The following is a 22076-nucleotide window of genomic DNA, read 5'->3' on the forward strand; positions in this document are numbered from 1 at the left end:
ATCGTGACATACTTTATTTCTGTTGTCTTTAATTTTGATGTATTTTGTTTTATTTTTATTTTTGTAAATGTCTAGACAACAACAAGCCTTGGAAGAGGGTCTCTTGTGTAATTCTTCCCAAGGAAATTTCCAACTTTAACTCACTTGACAGGTTTTTGGAGGTATGTCCTTTCACAATGGAGGTTGGTGTCGTGACATACTTTATGTTTGTTATGTTTAATTATGTTTCCATGGTAAGTATTTTATTTTATTGTATTGGAAGAGGGTCTGTATTGTGTAATTCTTCCTAAGGAAACTTCCAAGTTTAACTCACTTGACAGGTTTTTGGAGGTATGTCCTTGCACAATGGAGTTTGGTGTCGTGACATACTTTATTACTGTTGTCTTTAATTTTACTGTATTTTGTTTTATTTTTATAAATGTCTAGACACCAACAAATCTTGGACGAGAATCTCTCTTGTGTAATTCTTTCTAAGGAAACTTCCAACTTTAACTCACTTGACAGGGTTTTGGAGGTTTCTCTGTGCACAATGGAGGTTGGTGTCGTGACATACTTTATTTTTGTTTTGTTTAATTATGATTCCATGGTAAGTATTTCATTTTATTTTCTATTATTTCATTTTAGTTCTAATGTCAAGACACCTGTATGTCTTGGAAGAGGGTCTGTATTGTGTAATTCTTCCCAAGGAAACTTCCAACTTCAACTCACTTGACAGGTTTTTGGAGGTTTGTCCTTGCACAATGGAGTTTGGTGTCGTGACATATTTTATTTCTGTTGTGTTTAATTTTGATGTATTTTGTTTTATTTTTATTTTTGTAAATGTCTTGACAACAAGCCTTGGAGAATGTCTCTCTTGTGTAATTCTTTCTAAGGAAACTTCCAACTTTAACTCACTTGACAAATTTTTGGAGGTATGTCCTTGCACAATGGAGGTTGGTGTCGTGACATACTTTATTTCTGTTGTCTTTAATTTTCCCGTAATTTGTTTTATTATTCTTTTTGTAAATGTCTAGACACCAACAAGCCTTGGAAGAGGGTCTCTCTTGTGTAATTCTTCCCAAGGAAACTTTCAACTTTAACTCACTTGACAGATTTTTGGAGGTTTGTCCTTGCATAATGCAGGTTTGTGTCGTGACATGCTTTAATTCTGTTGTCTTTAATTTTCCCGTATTTTGTTTTATGTTTGTAAATGTCTAGACACCAATAAGCCTTGGAAGAGGGTTTCTATTGTGTAATTCTTCCCAAGGAAACTTCCAAACTTGAGCTCTTTTATTGGGCATTTGGATGTTTTTCTCTGTCCATTGGATGGGGTGTCATGGATGACATATATTTTCATGTTATGTTGCCCCCCCCCCCCCCGCTCCCTCTCTCTCTCTCTCTCTCTCTTTCTTACCCAATTGATTGATTGGTTGAAGCCAATGGCCGACCACCCAGAGCCTGGTTCTGCTTGAGGTTTCTACCTGTTAAAAGAAACTTTTTACTCACCACTGCTACCAGGTGCTTGCTCATGGGGGGATTGTTGTGATAATCTATAATATAAATAAAATTGAATTTAATTGGAATTGAATGCTTATGATTTTTAATTGTTTTACTTTTATATTCCCTGTCATTTTTAATGTCTTCTAAGGTTTTAAGGTTCTTCTCAAGGGAACTTCCTAATTTGGAAGTTGTTCTAGGCTTGTTTTAGGCTTTTTTTTGTATTTGTCATTTGTTATTGTTAATGTCAGGACACCTGCAGGACTTGGATGACAGTACTTCTTTTTTCTCATTCAGTCCATGTACAGTAATGTCCCTTCTGTGTCTGTGTTGTTAAGTCTTTCTGGCTCTTCCTGTTCCAAAAAGGAGAATCTGATTATGGAAACAAAATGAGACGCTCCGTTTTTCCTTTAAGTGTCTTTGAACGAGCCATTTAAACTCTAATGGATGTTTTGTGTTCATGTGATGTTCTTTAATGAACACCGTTCACCATAATCCTTAGACCATCATCACTTAAACTTTGATAATTACTTCAGAAAACAGTGTTGGAATTCACAAAGAAGCCAATTTATGATAACACACAAGCATGCAACCAGATCTGAAGGAGCTGTAGTTTCCTTGCATACTAAAAAAATGTGTAATTTCTTTAATAGTAATATGCCAAGCAGTCATTCTGGTGTGTAAACCAGTAACACATTTACATTTTCAGGAAGACAGAAGAAAGAATTGTGAGAGAGATTTCTTTGAGTTACAGAAGCCAGTGAAACAGAAGCTAGCTCAGAGGTGACATGGGTACTTCAGCTCTATGTAGATTGGCTTCCTGGGCCTGAGGAGCGACAGTAACTGTTCCAGCCATATTCTGGCGTTTCCCTGCCTGCTGCAATGCTATAAATCACTTTCCAGCATTGACATATATTGAGTTAAGAAGTGTTGTAAAGTCAGGGAGCTAAAGCTGAAAACTTTTAAGACAACAGCACATAAGGAGTTCCCTCAGCATTGTTCGTTTGATCACACAGGAACATCATGTTTTCTGAACTAATGTTTGTGTGTGTGTGTGTGTGTGTGTGTGTGTGTAATTTTCTAGTATTTCAGCACTTCTTGCAGAATGTGCATGTATGTCGGGTCAGCATCTCTTTGTGAGCTCATTTTAAGTAAATGAAAGTGAACACTGGCTGATGTTGATTCATGTGACATATTTTCATGTACGCTCATACTCTCACATGTCAAACATAAGTGGTGCGTGTCAATACAGTCACAGTTTTGGCAAAGGTTTAAACCCGAGAAGAAAACAGACTGGTCTCTTGATATTGAGCAATATTTCTCTCTGTACCTTCAGAATGGATGGTTTCTCAACTTGGAGCCCTCCAGGGTCAGGACCAGTGGCCTCTGTGGCCAACAAGCTGCTGTTCTCTCTCTCACACTGCCAGACAATGCTACCAGCCTGCAGCTCACCTTCACACAGGTACAAAGCACATTAGTCAGTAAAGCCCACACGTTCCTCTCTGTGTGAAGTTTTTATGTTCTCCCACAATCCAGAGACATGCAGGCAGCAGCGGACTGTAACCAGGTAACTTACATACAGGTACTTTACTTAAGTGCAAATTCAAAGTACTTGTTGGAGTTAATTGGAGTATTTCCATTTTATGCAACTTAATACTTCCTAGACACACTTTTACTCAAGTAAAGGACCTGAATACATTCTCCACCATACATGCAGGTTAGGTTAACTGGCAACTGTGAATTCATTAGTATCAGCCTCTCGACATGGAAGCACCCTAGATTAGTACACATGTCCAGTTTGATGCCTGGGAAATGTTCAGAAATGCGGTCACAATGAAAGTAATAGAGGCGAGACATGCAGGCTTTCTTCTGTCACTGCTAGTTGAAAAAAAGGTCTTTGTGCATTTGTCTACAAAAGTGAAACAAATGAGAAAAAGAGAGAACATGTTTAAGTTTGTATTTTGCTCTTTATGGAAAAGAAAAATTCAAGAAATATGATGAGAATAATATAGGCAATATTCAATCCACCATATGTCATCGGAACATCAGCATCAGTGGGTCCTCCAGGTTCACATCTCTATCAAAATATCTACAACAAATGATGAAATGATGTTTGTTTACATGGTGGGTGTCTTCAAGGATTTCTGAATCAGGTTCAATCCATACTTTTGTCCCCAGGAAAATAATCTTTTCTACGTCACCACACTGACCTCTCATGTGTCTCCACTGCCCATCTGCCCAGGATGTGCCAGTAAGACCACATAAAGAGACAGAGAAAGACAGACAGACAACATACAGCTGGTAATTCTGATCTGGAACAATAACACTGAGAATCTAACTGTCCCTGCCTACCATCCTTTTCCCCACAGATAAGACTTATTCAGGTTTGGTGGCCCATCGCAAGCTGTTCACAGCAGCTAATGGACAGAGCTTCAAGTGCAAATCTGAGAGCATGTTTGTGATGTCGCCGGAGCTGCAGATCAAGCTGGTTCCTCTGCAGGTACAGGCCTTCACTCTGCCCAAAGGACAGTATGGAACAGGTGCGTATACTTCGCAAGTTGAAGGCTTATAAATCCCTTTATTGGACAGGTTACACCCTTCTCTGGTCTTCATACCAAGTCAAAGCACACAGACAAATAAATAATTATGAGCAGCAACTTTGCAAGCTTTCTCGTGCATGAAAATAGATTTTTGATTGTTTTCTAAAGCTCAGACAAGTTCTAGTATTAAAATGCTTTTGAAAAAGATCTACAAAAACTCCCTGATAACATTAGTTTTGAGAAACTAACCAGTCTGTTAGCTTCAGCACAGTCCAGTAAGTTAAGGGAGTCAATTAGGGAATATATCTCAATTTTTGAAAACAGGATACTATAAAACTAAGGTTGCAATCCATGCGTTATATCGGGTTTAATTGCCTTTATTTTTTCTGGGCCAGAAAGAGGAAGTTAAGTCATATAAAAGAAATTAAATCGGATAGAAAGCCTGACTGGTGACCCTTTTTTATTGGTTGAGAAGATAGATCCGAAGCCCAATGAGAACCTGCTGCAAAACAGTATAAGCCTCCTCAAACTAAAGCTAATGCTTAAGTGATGCTCTGCAGAATTTTAAATGATGGAGGACAATAACTTTGCTCTAAAAACAGTGGATTTACTGTATCTCTGCATTGCAGCTTTCTGCAGAACAAGATACCTGAATGGTTAATGAAACAACATTTTGCTCTCCTCCCGTCTTATGTTTCAGAGGTGGAGTGTTGGGCTGACTATAACAAGCGAGTTATTCCTATCTGCTTCGGGGCCACAGTGGTGGGTCTCATTCTGATGGTTGTGCTGACATACCTGTTTGTCAAAGACCGCCGCAGACAAGGATACGATAGGCTCTGATTTACTCCAGCTCAAAGAATATTTCATATTCAGTGACTGTTATGAAAAGTTCTCAAAATTGCCCTCCAAAAGATGTCTAGTGTCTATTCTACATATAAATGTGAACAATGTTATAGCAGTTATCTATTTGACTTCTTCTTCCTTTGATTTTCTTTAATTACTTCTTATTTTTAGATTATTTCATTTTCTATTATAATCTTCCATTCTCTTTGGAGATACTGTATGAATGATACTGAATTGCAGAGCCTTTATTTGCAATAGCAATATCAAGAACCATCAGACATGGTATTGTTTATTGCGAGTTATCATAATATAACTCTTGAATATAAATGGCTGGGATACAGTTAATTAGTTCAAGTTCTGCAGCTTCATCACAGTTTATCAGTCACTTTTGCTTGGCTGCGGTATCTTGGCTATCCTGAGCAATAAGATCTTTGAATAAAATACATTTTGTCTTCAACTGTAAAGGTAATACCTAACTCAAAAGTTACAATATAGCCAGTATAGTAGTTGAATGCTTAATTTTTCATCTAATTTAATCACTGATTTTTTTTTTGTGTGTTTTTTTATTCAAAAACAAATAAAAATAAATGAACACTTTATTTTATTGCTGTGTGATTTTTCTTTTTTCTTGCACGGTGGCGCATCAGGTAGTGCGCGTACCTCACAGCAAGAAGGTCGCCGATCTCCCGGCGGGGCCTTTCTGTGTGAAGTTTGCATGTTCTTCCCGTGCATGCGTGGGTTCTCTCCGGGCACTCCGGCTTCCTCACATAGACCAAAAACATGCTCATTAGGTTAATTGATGACTCTAAATTGCCCTTAGGTGTGAGCGTGAATGGTTGTCTGTCTTGTGTGTTGCCCTGCGATCGACTGGCGACCGGTCCAGGGTGTACCCCGCCTCTCGCCCGTTGACAGCTCCAGCCCCCCCGCAACCCCGAAAGGGATAGGCGGTATAGAAAATGGATGGATGGATGGATGGATGGATGGATGGATGGATTTTTCTTTACCTTGACTCACCACCTGCATGAGAGAAACACTGCCATCTGCTGGTGATTTATGGTAACTGCTGCTACCTCCCCGCCTCCATATCTCTCTTTCTCATTGGCTGTCGACGGTACGGGTACTTGGAAAGGCCATAAGTGATAATACAATAATGAACTAACGTGTGGCTGCATTTATGAGTGCCAATGTACAATTTCAAGGCCTCATCTACTTCTTTCTGTTTAAACTGAGTATTTTGCTGCAGTTAAAATATAACCAAACGGTGTATGAACTCTTTAGTAAATCACCACTTCGCCTTTTCCTCCTCAGCTGGTCAGTCCGTTAGCTACCTAGCAGCTAGCCTCAGTAGCTATGGCTGCAGTTATTCTGAGTTTCCCAACTCTGCAGGGTCTGAGGATATTTACACAGTGAGTACATCAAACTGTTACATGACTGCTGAGCTTTTGTCTGAGACAGGCTTCCCCCTCCATCCAGCTTTTAAAACCCTTTTTTAACGTTAGCTTACAGCTATCAAGTTTGCAAGTTGGCCAATGTAAACGCCACCTCAGTGAGCTAACCTGACAGATCAAGCTAACGTTACTTGTCCAGCTATCACTGTTACACTCCTCATTGTAAATTATCCGCTGATGCTCTTGATTGTTGACCTGGTTAAAATCACATTCCTTCTCCCGTCAACATCAACGTGTTGATGAAATGTTTGTCATTGTGCGTCAGACAATAGGTCAGATAAGAGCTGAGCAAGGTTAAATAAAGGTAGCGAACTGTCAGCTAGCATTGCTAATGCTGCTGGTATAACGTGCACACAGTTGTGTGTAACACTACACTGTGTTTAACCAGCCTTCATTCAGTGTCACATTCAGCTCACTTATTTTTGCTGGTTTTGCTGGTTACTGTACGTACTATTTCATAAATTAGCCACCATGGGACACCGCATTTCGTCCATGTAGCATCTGCTGTGCCCTTCACAGACATGCAGAAACTTGAATGGTACTGAAGTTGTTCTCCTCTCCTCAGAAAATTGTCATGGACCAAAAGAGGTGTGAGGCTTGTTTCAGGAGGTGAGTGAAGGAAATCCTAACAAAAAGTTCTCTGTTGTAAAGTCAAATTGACAAGATTCCTAATCTGTTTTCTGTCATACCCGAGATGTTTGAAAACATAGCAAAATGCCCCTCACATGTTTCTTGGAGCCTAACATGACAGATCCATGTTGCTTGTTTTGTTCAACCAACTGTCCAAAAACCTAAGATACTAATTTTATAATGACATAACACAGAAAAAAATTTCTAATCTTTACTCCAGCAGACCTTTGATAATGATGGTTGTGAGCCTTTTCAAACCTCTTGCACCACTGATTTAGTGAGTGAGTAGTGAAGACTGTTGTTTGAAAAGCTTTGCTGTCATTTAGGACATAACTCAGTAACGTGTCCTGTGTCCTCTCCAGGGGTGGGAAGGATAGAGAAGGTGCTGATTGCCAATCGAGGAGAGATCGCATGCCGCGTGATGCGCACAGCCAAGAAGATGGGCGTCCGCTCTGTGGCAGTGTACAGTGATGCAGACAGACACTCCATGCACGTGGCCATGGTGAGATGCAGCACAGCTCTGTCTTGTGTAGGGCTTCGTGATTGTCTGTGTCTCTGTCCTCACTGTCACAAACACAGTGAGGTAGTAGATGCTAAAGTGGTCTGATGTTCAGTTGGTCTGTTTCCGCTTTGGGTTCATTGTAGGCAGATGAAGCCTACCATATTGGCCCTCCACCCTCCCAGCAGAGTTACCTCTCCATGGAGAAAGTTTTGGAAGTGGCCAAGAAGTCTGGATCACATGTGGGTAATCCTCTACTGGTTGTGAACGTTTTGTGGGGAGTTGTGATGCTGTTATTTTTCTTAATTCTTCTTAAAGGAGCTACTTCAACAAGGAAGTTTAGATTATGATCTTTAGATCTTTTTAAATATTCTTCCTGTAGAAACATTTGTCTTTGACAGTGAAGCTCTGACATTGTCAAATGTGATGCTTCAGATAATGTGTTTTTTGTGTGTGTAGGCGGTCCACCCTGGTTATGGCTTTCTGTCAGAAAACACAGAGTTTGCAGAGGCGTGTAAACAGGAAGGCATCATCTTCATCGGGCCACCTTCGTCTGCCATCCGAGACATGGGTATTAAGAGGTAACACACGTATATACAAAACAGTATATTCTCTCTCAAATGATCATTTTATGTTTTTTGCGACCTGATTCGAAACGTTATTGGCCCCTGTGGAGGAATTAGTGTCACTGTAGGAGCAACAGATGATGAGACACCACACAGAACTGCAGAACAGAAACATAGAAAAGTTAGGAACCAAAGGGAGTTGACTTTTATTGCTTTGTCTCCTTTTTCAGCACATCCAAACACATCATGTCAGCTGCTGGGGTACCAATCATTGGCGGTTATCACGGAGAGGACCAATCAAATGAGAGGCTGCAAGCAGAGGCTTCTCAGATAGGATACCCTGTGATGATTAAGGCCGTCCGTGGAGGAGGAGGGAAGGTGAGCAGAGGTGAAAAGACCTGAATAACTTTGACAAAGGAACCTCCGGAAACAAAAGTTAACTTTGTGTGTGTATGTGTGTGTGTTCAGGGGATGCGTATTGCCCGGTCAGACTCAGACTTCTTGGAGCAGTTGGAGTCGGCGAGACGAGAGGCCAGAAAATCCTTCAACGATGACGTCATGCTGGTTGAGAAGTTTGTTGAGGACCCCAGGTGATATTCATGCGTTCATACCACGAACCAGCCAGTTCTGCTGCCTTGTTTTGTTCATTTGCTGGTATGCTCACATGAAAAAAGGTGAATGTGTCCTTTTAAATTTGTGCCTGTCACCTGCAGACATGTGGAGGTTCAGGTGTTCGGGGACATGCACGGTAATGCTGTCTATCTGTTTGAGAGAGATTGCAGCGTCCAGAGGAGACATCAGAAGATCATAGAGGAAGCACCAGGGGTGAGTGAGTGATCGTGGTCACACAGGTGTATCACAGAACTAATACAGACTGACAGGGAATTGGGAAAGGCGCTATGAATTCTGACATTCAAAGTATTAGCTTGTAGGTCGTGGAAAATGTAAAATGACTCCGTTTGAACATCTGCAGCCCTGGTTACCAAACTGTTCCTGTCATGAACGAGTTCAAACAGGGAAGTAGAAATCTATTTCTCCTGAATCCGTAAATGTACATTCTATAAATTAGCTTTAATCCTTTATTCATGTAGTGTCACAATAATCAGAAAAACGAGTTCCCAACTGGGAAAAGTCCCAGTCCACCTGGGTTGGTAGAGTTTCATGTTAAATGAAGCCAGATATTAGAGCCACGATCAACTGAATTTGTTTCTGTCAACAGTCGAATGTTTCCCTGTATTTTCACTGCATTCGTATTTGTGTTTTTTCAGCCTGGTATTAGCCCTGAGGTCCGGAGGAAACTTGGAGAGGCAGCAGTCAGAGCAGCCAAGGCTGTCAGCTATGTAGGCGCAGGTGAGACACACACCCACACTCAGCCTGACACATCCCACACACCTCACACAGAGGCTCCTGACATCTTACCGTTTGTCCTCCTGTGTAGGTACGGTGGAGTTTATAATGGACGCGCAGCATAACTTTTACTTCATGGAGATGAACACCAGGCTGCAGGTGGAGCATCCCGTCTCTGAGATGATCACTGGGACAGACCTGGTGGAGTGGCAGCTCAGGGTGAGAGAGCAGGGAGGGAGAGGAAATACACAGCTTTGATTTCAGCCACGCTGATTACTCTCAATCTCCTCCAGGTGGCAGCAGGTGAGCGCCTGCCTCTCCTCCAGGATGACATCATTTTAAGGGGACACTCTTTTGAGGCTCGAATCTACGCAGAGGACCCAAACAACGACTTCCTGCCAGGGGCGGGGCCTCTGCTGCATCTCTCCACCCCTCCACCCGACCAACACACACGCATAGAGACTGGAGTCAGGGATGGTAGGAAGTCTCCGTCTTACCCTCTGTTTGTGTTCACGTGAATGGGTTTCCAGTCTTCATGTAACCTGTAATGCTTGATATCTCACAGTAGCTGCGCTGGCTGATGACGCACAAAACGGCAAATGCCGTGCAGAAACCACAGCAATGAGTGCTGACTGCTGTCTGTCCATTGTTGTTCTTTTTGAGAAAAAAGTAGAAAACATGTCCATGCTTCAGTCTGTGTAGGTAATGAAGGATGAGCAAGGGCCAAATAAAGTTAATTGAAAAGCTTTATAGCTGATGCAGTGTCTGTGTGTGTGTTTTCAGGGGACGAGGTGTCTGCACATTATGACCCAATGATCGCCAAGCTTGTGGTGTGGGGAGAAGACCGATCTGCTGCCTTAAAGAAGCTGCGGTACTGTTTACGACAGTACAATGTAAGACTCAAACACTCACGTGATTCTGTGCATGTTATGCAACTGAACTTACCAGATAAATACAGTACGTAGTGAACCCTAAGCCCCCATTACCTCTGTCCTGTCCGTTGCTGCCATCCTCAGATCGTGGGACTGAACACTAACATCGACTTTTTGCTGAGTCTTTCGGGCCACCCGGAGTTTGAGGCTGGAAATGTGACCACCAGCTTCATCCCTCAGCACTATGCTGACCTCTTCCCCGCTCCCAAGACTCCCTCTGGGGAAATGATCTGCCAGGCGGCCCTGGGCCTGGTGCTGCAGGAGAGGAAGCACACACTGGAGTTCACACAGACCTCCACTGGTGAGAAGATGGCAGTTATCAGGACAGATGGTTTATAGCACGTTTTGACCTGAAAAAGTACTGTTGTACTGAGTGTGTGTGTGTGTGTGTGTGTGTGTGTGTGTGTGTGTGTGTGTGTGTGTGTGTGATTTTTCAGACCCATTCTCCCCATTTGGCTCCAGCAGCGGCTGGAGAAGCAACATTCAGTTTAACAGGAACATGACGCTACAGGTCAGAGACAAAAGTGAGTAACAGAATGTGGTGAGCCTTTATCGCCCCCTAGTGTGCAGCAGGCAGGGAAGGTGGAGGACAGACAAGAGGAGGAGAAGACAAATGGAGAACCAGAATTTTGATCCCCGGGATCAAAGGTGGTGAGACTGCAGAGAAGCCGTTTCTGTCAGGAACTTGAAGTCACTACAGAGTTGCAATGACAGCCATTGTGAATTCATTTGTTCTAAACTAAAATCACTACTCTCTACTAAAATCAAAGATATTCAGTTTGGACACAAGCAAAAAGCAGCAAATCCTCATGTTTGACTCTGGAACCAGCAAATAGTTAGTCAAGTTAAGCCATTTTCACTGTTGTTGATTCATTTTCAAAGGACAGGGCTAATTTCAGTTATGACGTGGGTGATGGGAAATTCCTTCTTTTCTTTCCAGTGCAATACAAAACACACTGTTCTGGCTTCCCCCCTACAACGCTCCAATAGATATTCAATAAAAAAGGAGGAATATACTCAGCATGAAACATATAAACTGGGATTCATGTATGTACATTGGGCTTGTCAATCAAAAACTTAATTCACTAATGTTTTCAATGCTTTAGAGTTATAGATTGTCAGGGATGACAGTTCAACTACGTGTGCACTGCTTTAGTTGTACTAAGCAGATGTTTGAATAATTAAGTTCAGAGCTAGATGGTCTGTGACAGTTTGTTAATGAACCCGTATTCATTATGCAAGGCTTGTATTAAAAATGTCACTGTGAGGCCAGAAATAAATCCCCTGGCTGCTGCTGTGTCGCTGTGATGATGACGTCCAGCTAGAGCCTCTGCATTTACTTACTTCACTGTCTCCCCTCGTTTGCTTCAGTCCTCCTCTCAGACCTGTTATTACCATTTAGAACAGACAACAGCTCATGTCGTGTGTTTGTGTCCGCAGAGGTTGATGTGGTCGTCGTGTACAACAAAGATGGAAGCTACACGATGCAGGTGAGCTGGAATACGCCCTGCATCCTCCGTCATTAATCAGTGTTCTCATTTTTTTGGTCAGTTGAACACGTCTCATGCATACCTTTCAGATTGGTGAGGAGGTGTACCATGTGACTGGGGAGGTGGAGATGGAAGGTGGAGCGTCATTCCTGCACTGTTCTGTAAATGGGGTGAAGTCTCGTCCCAAACTGGTGATTCTGGACAACACGGTGCACCTGTTCTCCATGGTATGCTGCTCCCACTACTGCTGACAATGGACACAGCTGAGTGTGACGTAAAGACATGTTTACATGCATTATTTTCCTACTTATGGTGTGTACGACACAGATTTCCATTTTACACGTTTCCTCTGTCAGTGGAGCAGAGTCATCATCTGTCATCTCGGTTGCAGAGTGATCGATGTGTGTTTAAGGTAGCAGCAAAGAAGCAGTGTTTCTTTTAGGGCTGCAGCTAATGATTGTTCCCCTTTTTGTCTTGGGTAATTGATTAATTGTTTGGTCCATGAAATGCAGAAGATTGTGAAAGATGGTCATCACAGTATCCCAGAAACCATCACCAGCCCAAGACCCAAAGATACTGCATTAAATGTTTCATGACAGAAAGCAAAACAGTGAGTGGACTAAGTCTACATTTACTGCTGTTTCTGTGAGCCTCAGCAATTTGTACAAAATGCGTATGTGTTCATTAGCGTGTTTACAGTTGATTTATTGCAGATTCACTTTCACAAATAACACGTGACATAAAAGCTGCTAATCCACATTTTCTCCAGTCAGTTTATAGAGAGCTGCGCTCCACCTGTCGCTGCACAGACTATCTCTATCTCCTGCCTGTGGCATGTTTTCACAAATCTGACATCAGGGGGAGTTAAAGTCGAATCAAATCCTCTTACCTTCTGATATCTTTACATCTTTTGTGCAGGAGGGAAGCGCCGAGGTGTCTGTTCCTGTGCCCAAGTATCTGGCCGGTGTGAGCGGCTCTGGGGCCCAGGGCGGAGCTGTGGCCCCCATGACTGGAACCATCGAGAAGGCGAGTTTGGCTGTGTTAGCGTGTGATTAAAATTGGCTGTCGTTAACGTCTCTCTGCCCAAACAAATAATAACAATCAGTTGTATTGTGTTCAGGTGTTGGTGAAAGCCGGAGACAAAGTGGCTGTAGGAGACCCGCTGATGGTCATGATTGCCATGAAGATGGAGGTGAGGGACTCCACCTTTACCTGTTGGATCACAGGTACACAAACACACACTCTGCTGCCTGTGTAATAGTTTTTATTTTGTCTTCGCAGCACACGATCCGGGCGCCCAAGTCAGGCGTGATCAAGAAAGTTTTCTTCAGCGAGGGCTCTCAGGCCAATCGGCACGCTCCTCTGGTGGAACTGGAAGAGGAGGCAGAGGAGGGGGAGGGGGAGGGGAGCAGCCAGTAAATAGAGTCAAACACACGACACCCACGAGTACACGCTGACAGGTCGGAGAGAGTTACTGTGACAGCTGGAGGGAAGGAGAGGCGATCTGAACCACGCTGGTGTCCAGCACCAGATTAATATTTCCTAAAGGCAGGACCTGAAGCATCGGCTGGGGTGAGTTCGGCTCAGTCTGGAAGGGATGAGACAAAAGCTTTGACCCATGGGACCCAAAATGCTCTTAGGAAGGTGAGAAACAGGTGCTGGCTTTGACTCATGTGACGGCGGTGAAAAGGCTCATGAATCACATGAATCTCTAATGTACTGTTGCCTTCTACACATCACAATATTTACATTAATGTCGTTTCTGCAACTTCTCTCTGTTTCTGCTTTTCTTTCTTGTGTGTTGCAAAGTTTCATTTTATTCGTCTGTCCTCCCTGTGTTGGTTTCTGTCAGTGGTGTGGGGTTAGTTGAATTGTTCATTCCCAGTTGAATGCACTGGGATGGCAAGTGAGAAATTAGACAAAACACTTGCAGACTTTTGCCATACGTGGCTGTAGGAACTGTTACTGATGACTGTAGGGGGGAAACTTGACATTTACATGAACTTCAAATAATTCGGATGAATACGGTCAATCTTCATCAATTGTAATGCTTAATTGCTGGTTTGTGTGGGGAAAAATGCCATGCAATTATCGTCACTGTGCAGTAAGAGCCATGACATCAAAGCAGTTTTCTGACAGGATATTTTAGCCGTTTGGAAACCTGTCCCATTAGTTGTAAATATCAGATGCCCTGCCAGTATTTAAAATCTGCATCGTCACTACGCCTAAAGCAAGGCTGTTTTTCCTGGTCATTAAAAATGGACACTGAAGCTACATCATGACCCCCACTGGACAGTGATATTTGTAATTGGGGTTTGTTGATGTCCAGTTTTTCAAAATCCGCTCAGTGTCCCTCCAGACTGACTCCAAACTCTTCACCTATTACCCCTGAGGTTTGTCCTCACAAAAACAAGCAGAGCAGAGGAGATTGTTACATTGCACTAAGGAAAAAATGAAAAAAATTGAAAACACTCCAGAACTATCTAATGATTCCCAACTCTGATTTGAAAGTAACCCTTAAACGATGAAATGTCGGTCACAGAGGGCTTTAAACGGACAGATGGTTTGTTTCTGTGAAAATCCGCCCTCAGGCTGACTGATTTACCCCACAGACGACATGTGATCTCGACCTGCTTATGCTCATTGCTCTCTTTTTACTAACTGGTTTGTTATGAGGCCTTGTAGAGTAAAACTGATCAACACTTGTGTTCATTTTCAAGATTTTTTTTTTTTTTTTTAAATGACATTGGACTGGTGAGATACTGTAATAAAAATATTTCAATGTATGCGCACAGCCTGGTGTCGTACTTCATCAAGTCAACACATTGTGTTTGAAGGTGTGTTGCTTTGGGTCACACTTTTATTCATTTACTTTTACTGGTTAATGTGACCTCTGTTCAGTGTGTTGTTGTGTCCATGCTGGGATTAATTGACATCTCCCTCGTCCTCTTAAAATGCTTGCTATACACAAATATGAGTTTACTGATGATTTAAACAGCCCCCGCAGTTCAGCAGGCCAACCTGGCTCGTTCTTGCCCCCTTGTGGCCATATGGGGAAAAACAGTGGGTGTTTACCGCCATCAGTCGTCAGGTGGCAGTAATGAGCCCATTACGCCTTAGCGCAACATAATTAGCCGAAGAAGAAGACGTTACCCACCAGAAACGTAATTGGATGAACGACGCGCAGGTGAGACTGAAGTAACAAAAGCGTTTTTGAAACAGAACTTTTCGTTTTTAAGAGGGAAAAGACTGAGAGGAAGCAGACTGACGGGTTAGTTTCGGTAAATTTGTGTGTGTCGAACAGCCCAGGTAAGAGTCAAAAAGCAGCGTCATGTGGCCAGGAGCTGAGTATGCAGACTAAAAACACTTGATTTTAAAGTAGGTGTGTTTGTTGGACATTGTTGTCTCTTAATGCACAGAGGAGAAGCTGGAAAAAGTAAACAGAATATTACAACGCAAATAAATAAATAAAAATAAAAATATTTTTGTGTTAATGGGAAATTCATTTACTTTCCTTCTAAGTTCAGTTTGATGTTAATGTTAGAAATTCCTCCAAGTGTAAAACAAAGTTTTAGCTGGTATATTCGGTATGTAACTGGTTTGCAATACAGAAATGTCTCACTGTTATGAATCTGCTGACTGTTGTCTCATCTTAAAGCTGTCAAATCTAATATTAACTATTTTCATTGTTAATGAAATTCATTTATTATGATCATTAATTAACCAGCTAAGCGTTTGCATGTTTTGTCCAGGAAATCAGCAAAGAGTTAAATAATAACAAAATAGTAACCAAAACAAAATAAGAAGTTGCCATCTTTGTACTCTGTAAGCTCCTCGGAGATGCTCAGTCTGACTCGTACATTAATTGCTGCTCTCTGCTGGATACTAAGTGCTGATTGTGTTTTCTCTCCTTCACTGACTACATGAGATTTCTTTGGAGTTGTTCATATGTGTGAACTGCTGAGTTAATGTCTCGCATAAGAGCACTGAAATGGATGAAGTCACTCTCCACAAGCCCGTTTCTTAAAAATGTATTTATTTCGTAAATAGATCAGCATCTTCATAACAATCAGCGAGTAGATTTACAGACAGGAGGAGGGAGGACAGACAGACAGACACCAACAGGTACCGGCCAACAGAAGACTGATGATGGTGGTTTATTAATCGTCTGCTGCAGCATGATTTACTGATGAGACAATAAAACTGATTTCAGCAAACCGTCGAGCACCGACATGATCTGCGGCCTGGTGTGGCGCCGGCTGCTGCTGAGTCACAGGACACACTGCTGCACACAACTGACCGCTTGACATTTTATTTAGACTCCCCTTTTTAGCTGATTTGATCAAAGAAACCTTAATTTGATTCCAGTCTGCAAACCGCGGCTGAGTTTTCCCAAAGCATCTCTGCACTGACATCACCCGTCAGCTCTTCAAAATGTTTTTCTTCCAAACTTCCTGACATTACTTGAAGATTGTTTGATCCTTATATAGTCTTTTTTTTAAGTACTCAGGTACGTATGCATAGTCAGTATCACCTGTAAATGGCGCTCAGCACAGCCCCAGTTTGGAGAAGCACACCAACCGCCATCCACCTCCAAAAATCTGAAGCATCCCTTTAAGAAGGAATCCAATTAAACTTAGATGGTGCTTCTGATGGACGACATGGTCATCATCTGCAGTGGAGGCTTACTAAAATATTAAATGGCCATTTTTTCAAAAATGATGTGGCCGAGTAATCTCCTGTTTCTAGAAATATCCCAGAGGCCTCGTGTCTGAACGCTGCTGCTCTTTAGTAACGACGCTTCCACGACATCAGTGCTGTGATGCTTTGGGGAATCAGGTTTTGGTTGTTATTAAAGTCACGTCTGATGTTAAAAAAATAGAGCATCTGTCTGATGATATCATTCGAGTGCCGCTTGGGCCCCAATAACATTTGATATGTTGAGAAAAAAAAAAAAAAGTCTGTACCTGGACATACAGTCTGGGTAGAATTCTGGATGGTGAATGCAGAGACCCAAAGTGTTCAAAATGATAAATACAGATCAAAGACATTGTCAGATAGTTTTAGAGGTTTTTAGACTGTACATCATCCTGCTTCTATTTTTGATCTTTATATATCCTGCTAATTAGACCTTTAATATGACAGTGTCTTATTGTGTTTTGAACTCTTCGGGTCTCCATAGATGAGCACAAGGGGGCATCAGAAATGCACCAACACTGCAGGTGTTTCTGCACATCCCCGCCTTGTTCGCCTTTGGCGGGGAGGACTTGTCTTCTCTCCTCTGCCATCTGCTCTGACATTGTGTAATAACTCAGCAGGCTCACAGCTCTGATGCTCCCAGATCCTCCTGAATACTGAGGTTATTGCTGAGTCCAGAGAGGTGGGTGGAACAGTTTTGGTTTCTACTTCCTGGCTGAATCTGGCACATCACATCTTCAGGGCTGGGTGATGGTTCCACTTTGTCATCTACTGACCTTCAGTGGAATCACTCTGACGTTAAGATGCTATTATCTTTTCCCAAGATTTTTATCAACTTGTGTGTGGTTTTGCATAAGTTTGCTGTTTTCTACGCATCAATGTTGCCTGTCAAAAGGAAATCCTGTTCAGTCTGTGAAAAGCATCTTTTGTGGCTCTGGAGGAGCTTTCCAAACTCTGTCGTCCTCATCGGGGTTATCTCAGCTGGGGCTGGAGACTCGTGTGCAGTCGGAAAAATGTTGACATTTCGCAGGCAGAGGGGGAAAGCTGCAGGATCCATCACTTAAATCTGGACGCCTCTGCCTCTGCAACATCAAATCTGACCTTTTTAAGGTATTAAAGGGGTATTCATGGATTTAGTATTGCATGTCCATAAAGTTCCATAGAAAAGAATGGTCAAAATGAATGCACCAGAGGCAAAGACTTCCTGGATTTAAGTGTCTTGTTTCAAGCTCCGAAAATACTGGATCTTCTCAGTGGCATCTTAAGAAGCACTCTGGTCTGTTCCACGTCTTCATCTGTCTAACTCCACGGCCCTCGCCTGTACTGAAGTTTCTGTCGAATTGTTGAGATCAAAAGCTCAAGATGACATCACGGTTGATTTCATAGCTCCCTTCAGAGCCACAGACAACTCTTTCCACAGGCTGAGGAGTGATCTCCATGACAAGTACACTGAGCTTTATGTGTAAGTGCCCCTTTAAACAGCATTAACATGTATTTTTCCACATTACAGGTACCAACAGGTGTATCCAGGTAGACATTTTTCTAGCATGTATGAGCTCAAGTGGTTAGAAAGACCTGTTGGGTTGCAGCATGGAGTGATCTCAATGGAAGTGTCCTTTTAAATGTCCCATAACAGACTAACATTGAGGCTAGCAGCTGACAGCGACCAGCTGCACAGTCACCTTTCAGGTCAGACAAAAATAGCTTTCATGGAGGCTCAACCCCCTGATTACATCTAATCCTACATAAAACATCTAGGAAGTTGCTGCATTCAGAATGTGACACACGTACATATTGATATGTAAGAAAAGTTCAACACAAACACAGAAAAAAACATACTGCAATAATAAATAGACTTTCATTGTCACCTGTATGAACAGAAAGGATACAACAGGCCCAGGTACGCGTCACACAACGTGAACTGTAAAGAACACAGGATATTCAACGAAGTGACAGAACCATTATTGACTCTCTGACTTTGAGCTGCTGTCTTTAAACAGACTCATCAGATGATGTGTGTGTTCCCTGTGAGCTGAAGCATGTACCGTCATTGCTGTGTGGATGTCAAGTTTAAAACGGTTGTCTTGAAAGGTTTCTACATTGCACTTCTGTCAGCTGTCAGTCACCTTCTGGACTGAATTCTCCTGAAATAGAGCCGTCAAACATTTGACCTTCGACCTGCATGTGGCCAAGGAGATCATAGAAGAGCTCACAACAAGGCTGCGTACCGTACTTCCTTCAACTAGCCATACACACACACACACACTTCATGAACATGTGGACAGAAACACACATGACAAACAAAGTAACAGCAAAAACATGATTCAGATGATTTCAATGGTGAGAGGAGCAATGATTTGAGACACACAAAAGAAAAAGAACTAAATGTGAGTTTTCTGTGTGCAAACGCTCTGATCTTTTCATCTACTGAAGCTGAATTATACTCATCTGAGATATCTACCCTCTAAAGATAGAGACATTCTGCTGTCCGGGTCGACCCCCATCAGCCACGGTTTTGAAAAGCATCTCGCCATTCAAGCCATCATCGCGTCGCTGAAATAAAAATGGTACCGATCTCCGATCCAATACGCAGGAAATATTTTTAAGCAACTGTGAGTGGGATGATTCCACCTCCACGTCTGTTTGTACAGATGCTTTATAAAACTCCTCAGAATCTCCCCTGAGCCTCGTGGTCTTCAATGCAGAGATGCCTTCGCTAGCCGGGCTGAATGAGAAAAGGCATTTAAAGGGAACAAGCTTCCAAACACAAAGTGACAACAGCGACAGGCTCACACAGCTTCTGTCTGCAGTACCTTCGATAATCTATCAATAATATAACCTCTTGAAAGTGTATGGCTTTTCAAACAGACCCCATCTGGCCTCCTTCTGAGTGGCGTACCGGGGAGGCCGAGGCCTCAACAGTCACACGAGAAAGCAGCACGAACAAATAGAATAGTCTTCTTAATAATATAAGCTTCTATACAATCAGGCACAAAAATAAACATCTTTTGAACTCCAGTCAGAATCCTTTGGTCTTTGGTTCCATGGTAGAGATGACTCTCCTTGCACTGTATTGAGCGAGTACTGTCTGTCTGACGGAATCAAGTCTAGACGTGATCAGAACCGGCGAGGCCCTGATGGCTACAGGACCCAGAGCGGTCCAGCTTTTTCCCTTTCCATCTGGAGGAGAAACAAAGACGCAGCGGGGCCGACAGCATAAAGAGGAAGTTTATGTAGCGGTTTAAGGAGGCAACATGATGTTTGGGTTGTAGCCTCTGAGATGTGCTCTTAATGCAGTCTGAGTTCAAAGATCCTCTGTCCTGGTGTTACATGGATGATCTACAGGCCACCTCAGCCCTGTGCTGAGGTCAGTCAGCATGTCCAAACCAGCTCAGCTCAGTCACAGTCCTCAGGCCGCGATGCACTGAGCAGGACTGACGCCTGACATTAGCTTCTGGAGCTAACCTGGTGATCAGGAATCTCCATTCTGTGTCTTCAAATGTAAGACTTACAGTACGAGGTCTTGTTTATGTCAGTTGCAAGAAGAAGTACGTTTGGCAACTGAACTGGAAATGAATAATAAATAGCTGCGTGACAGAGGGCAGCACCTGTGAGCTGACTGTCTTTTAAAGGGTACTGAATTTAAATGTGGCGTCTTCAGATTCTTCAGACAACCTGTAAGCAGCAGAGATCTGATCGTTGTTGCTGCTCATGCCATGTTCATGCCATGCTGATTTGCTCCACAACTCAAATTTCCTTGCCTTCCACGCTGCAGCTCCCATCTGACGTCCTTCTCAACCTTTGCACTAAGAATTGATCACTGGGGGGAAACAAACAGGTGAGGGATAAAGCAGCCTGCTGCACCGAGCCGAGTCCTTCAGTTTCACATAATGCTCCCGTCTGTGTCCAGCTGAGAACGCACTGACTTTAAACTGAAGCAGGTTCAGAAAATGGTGTCATGGGGGTGGGGTGTGATTATGATTCATAGCGGAGCAGCAGCTCTCCCCCAGCTGTGTGTTACAGTCAGAGGCCCTGGGAGTCAGCAGTGGGAGGCCTCGATGGGCGACAGCGTCAGGATGCTGCGATCGTTGGAGTAGAAGTTCTCCGTGTCGCTCCAAGACCTGAAAACAGGCAGCAGTGACTGAGGGTTAGGACACTGACGGAGCGAGTGTGTGTGTGTGTGTGTGTGTGTGTGTGTGTGGGGGGGGGGGGGGGGGGGGGGGGGGGCTCAGCTGTCACTGGGTAACACACTGTTGTTCAAAGGTTTTGCTGCTACAATCGACACAACCAGGCTGGAAGGAGCAGAGAGGAGCGAGGGGTGAAGAGTGAAGAGTTAGTAATGGGTGTGATGATGTTAGTGTGAGTATCCAAAGTCTCTCCTCATTCATTCATATTAATCCAGGTCCATCAAAGTGCACCTGGTTCATAAAGCAGGTACAATGACAACAGGACATTGTACTGCCACTGCTGTTCTGTACTGCACTTGTAGAGTACATACAGCTCATCTGGATCACACACAAAAAAAACAGGCAGGGAATGAAAACAACATTTAAAATCCAGCTACATCCACTATAATCTCTCATTTGCTTTATTAGTGTAAAAAGCAGCGGTGTGGGACCATTGTTGATGTCCTTAGAGTGCTGGGAGATGCAAATGATGCCCAGGCTTTGGTACTGAGACAGTCTTAAGGTTTAGCTTTAATAAAGCTGTGCAGAGGCAGCTCATTAGCTCTGAAGTGCTGCATGTCTCTGCTGTCACACCTCAAACATGGCAGGAAAGGTTTGCTGCAAATGCTTCTTAAAACACAAATCTGTCCCTTTACATGTCTTTACACTGCACGTCATTCACGAGGAGGGAGGAAGTGAGGTGAGACTTGGGCTACTCAACTCATGGATGGAAATAAACACCATAAAGAGAAAGAAATCATGATGATAAACAAACATTCACGCTTCATATAATCACTTGTGAGAAAACCAGGGCTAGTATCTGATATCTGAAGTTCAGCCTGCCATTTTAATAGCTTCACTTTATTACTAGAAAAATAGGTATACTATCTTCCACAACATTAAACATATGCATATATAAAATCTGCACTGTATTGTATAATCCTGTTTAGAGACGTGACGCAAGTACAGTCCTTTCTGTTAGCTTAGCGAGCTGGATCTGCTTTGGAAATGTCGAACAAAGATTGATCTGGTCTCATCCATTTGTAAAACACTCAGAACATTTCCAAACTAAACGGCCGGGGTTTGGGCTGGACGTGAAGAAAATACAACATGGATCCATCATGAAAGTCACAGCTTGCAAAGGCCGCAACAAACCTACCAACACTGCTGCCACCACCGCCACTCTGACTCACATCAAAGTGGTCATTGATCAGAGCTTCACGCCTCAAAGCGGCATCAGCTGGGTGGAGCAGAGAAACTGTGGTTCAGCATCCTCTGACTTCAAACAGGGCTTCCTTTCTGGCCGCCTCACCTGATCTTCACATGACTGCACGAGCAGAGCCACACGTGTGTGCGCAGCTAAAGAAACATGCTAAATAGTTTTAGAGCTGGATAAAAGTCGAGAGGAAGACCTCAGTCACTGCACCTGTCTGTCCACGTC

The 22076-nt window shown here is 42.9% G+C and overlaps 3 protein-coding genes across 6 annotated transcripts in view; 2 read left to right on the forward strand and 1 right to left on the reverse strand.

Annotated features, from left to right (window-relative positions):
- lamp3 (lysosomal associated membrane protein 3) overlaps window positions 1–4856 on the forward strand; it is a 37433-nt gene extending 32577 nt beyond the window's left edge. Inside the window, exons 4-7 of the mRNA XM_070960101.1 lie at window positions 2813–2938; window positions 3655–3727; window positions 3846–4016; window positions 4717–4856. Coding sequence (XP_070816202.1) covers window positions 2813–2938; window positions 3655–3727; window positions 3846–4016; window positions 4717–4856 — 510 coding nt within the window. The remainder of the gene's footprint in view (window positions 1–2812; window positions 2939–3654; window positions 3728–3845; window positions 4017–4716) is intronic.
- Window positions 4857–5956: 1100 nt separating this feature from the next.
- Window positions 5957–14564, forward strand: mccc1 (methylcrotonyl-CoA carboxylase subunit). The gene is made up of 19 exons (XM_070960641.1): window positions 5957–6265; window positions 6873–6916; window positions 7300–7439; window positions 7583–7678; window positions 7896–8017; window positions 8233–8380; window positions 8471–8592; window positions 8716–8827; window positions 9271–9352; window positions 9441–9568; window positions 9643–9826; window positions 10133–10242; window positions 10366–10582; window positions 10719–10805; window positions 11722–11771; window positions 11861–11998; window positions 12690–12797; window positions 12892–12963; window positions 13053–14564. Exons 1-19 carry the CDS (start codon window positions 6210–6212, stop codon window positions 13188–13190), a joined length of 2154 nt encoding a protein of 717 aa, XP_070816742.1. The 5' UTR covers window positions 5957–6209; the 3' UTR covers window positions 13191–14564.
- Window positions 14565–20194: 5630 nt separating this feature from the next.
- Window positions 20195–22076, reverse strand: part of atp11b (ATPase phospholipid transporting 11B) — a 48233-nt gene continuing 46351 nt past the window's right edge. For all 4 annotated transcript variants that reach the window (XR_011602104.1, XR_011602105.1, XM_070960304.1 and 1 more), the window contains one exon: window positions 20195–20590. Coding sequence is in view for 2 of the 4 variants with exons in the window: in XM_070960304.1 (XP_070816405.1) it covers window positions 20509–20590 (82 nt within the window). In the remaining 2 variants the exon portion in view is untranslated. The remainder of the gene's footprint in view (window positions 20591–22076) is intronic.

This window comes from Chaetodon trifascialis, chromosome 4 (assembly GCF_039877785.1).
Source record: "Chaetodon trifascialis isolate fChaTrf1 chromosome 4, fChaTrf1.hap1, whole genome shotgun sequence".
In the NCBI taxonomy this organism is placed as follows: Eukaryota; Metazoa; Chordata; class Actinopteri; order Chaetodontiformes; family Chaetodontidae; genus Chaetodon; species Chaetodon trifascialis.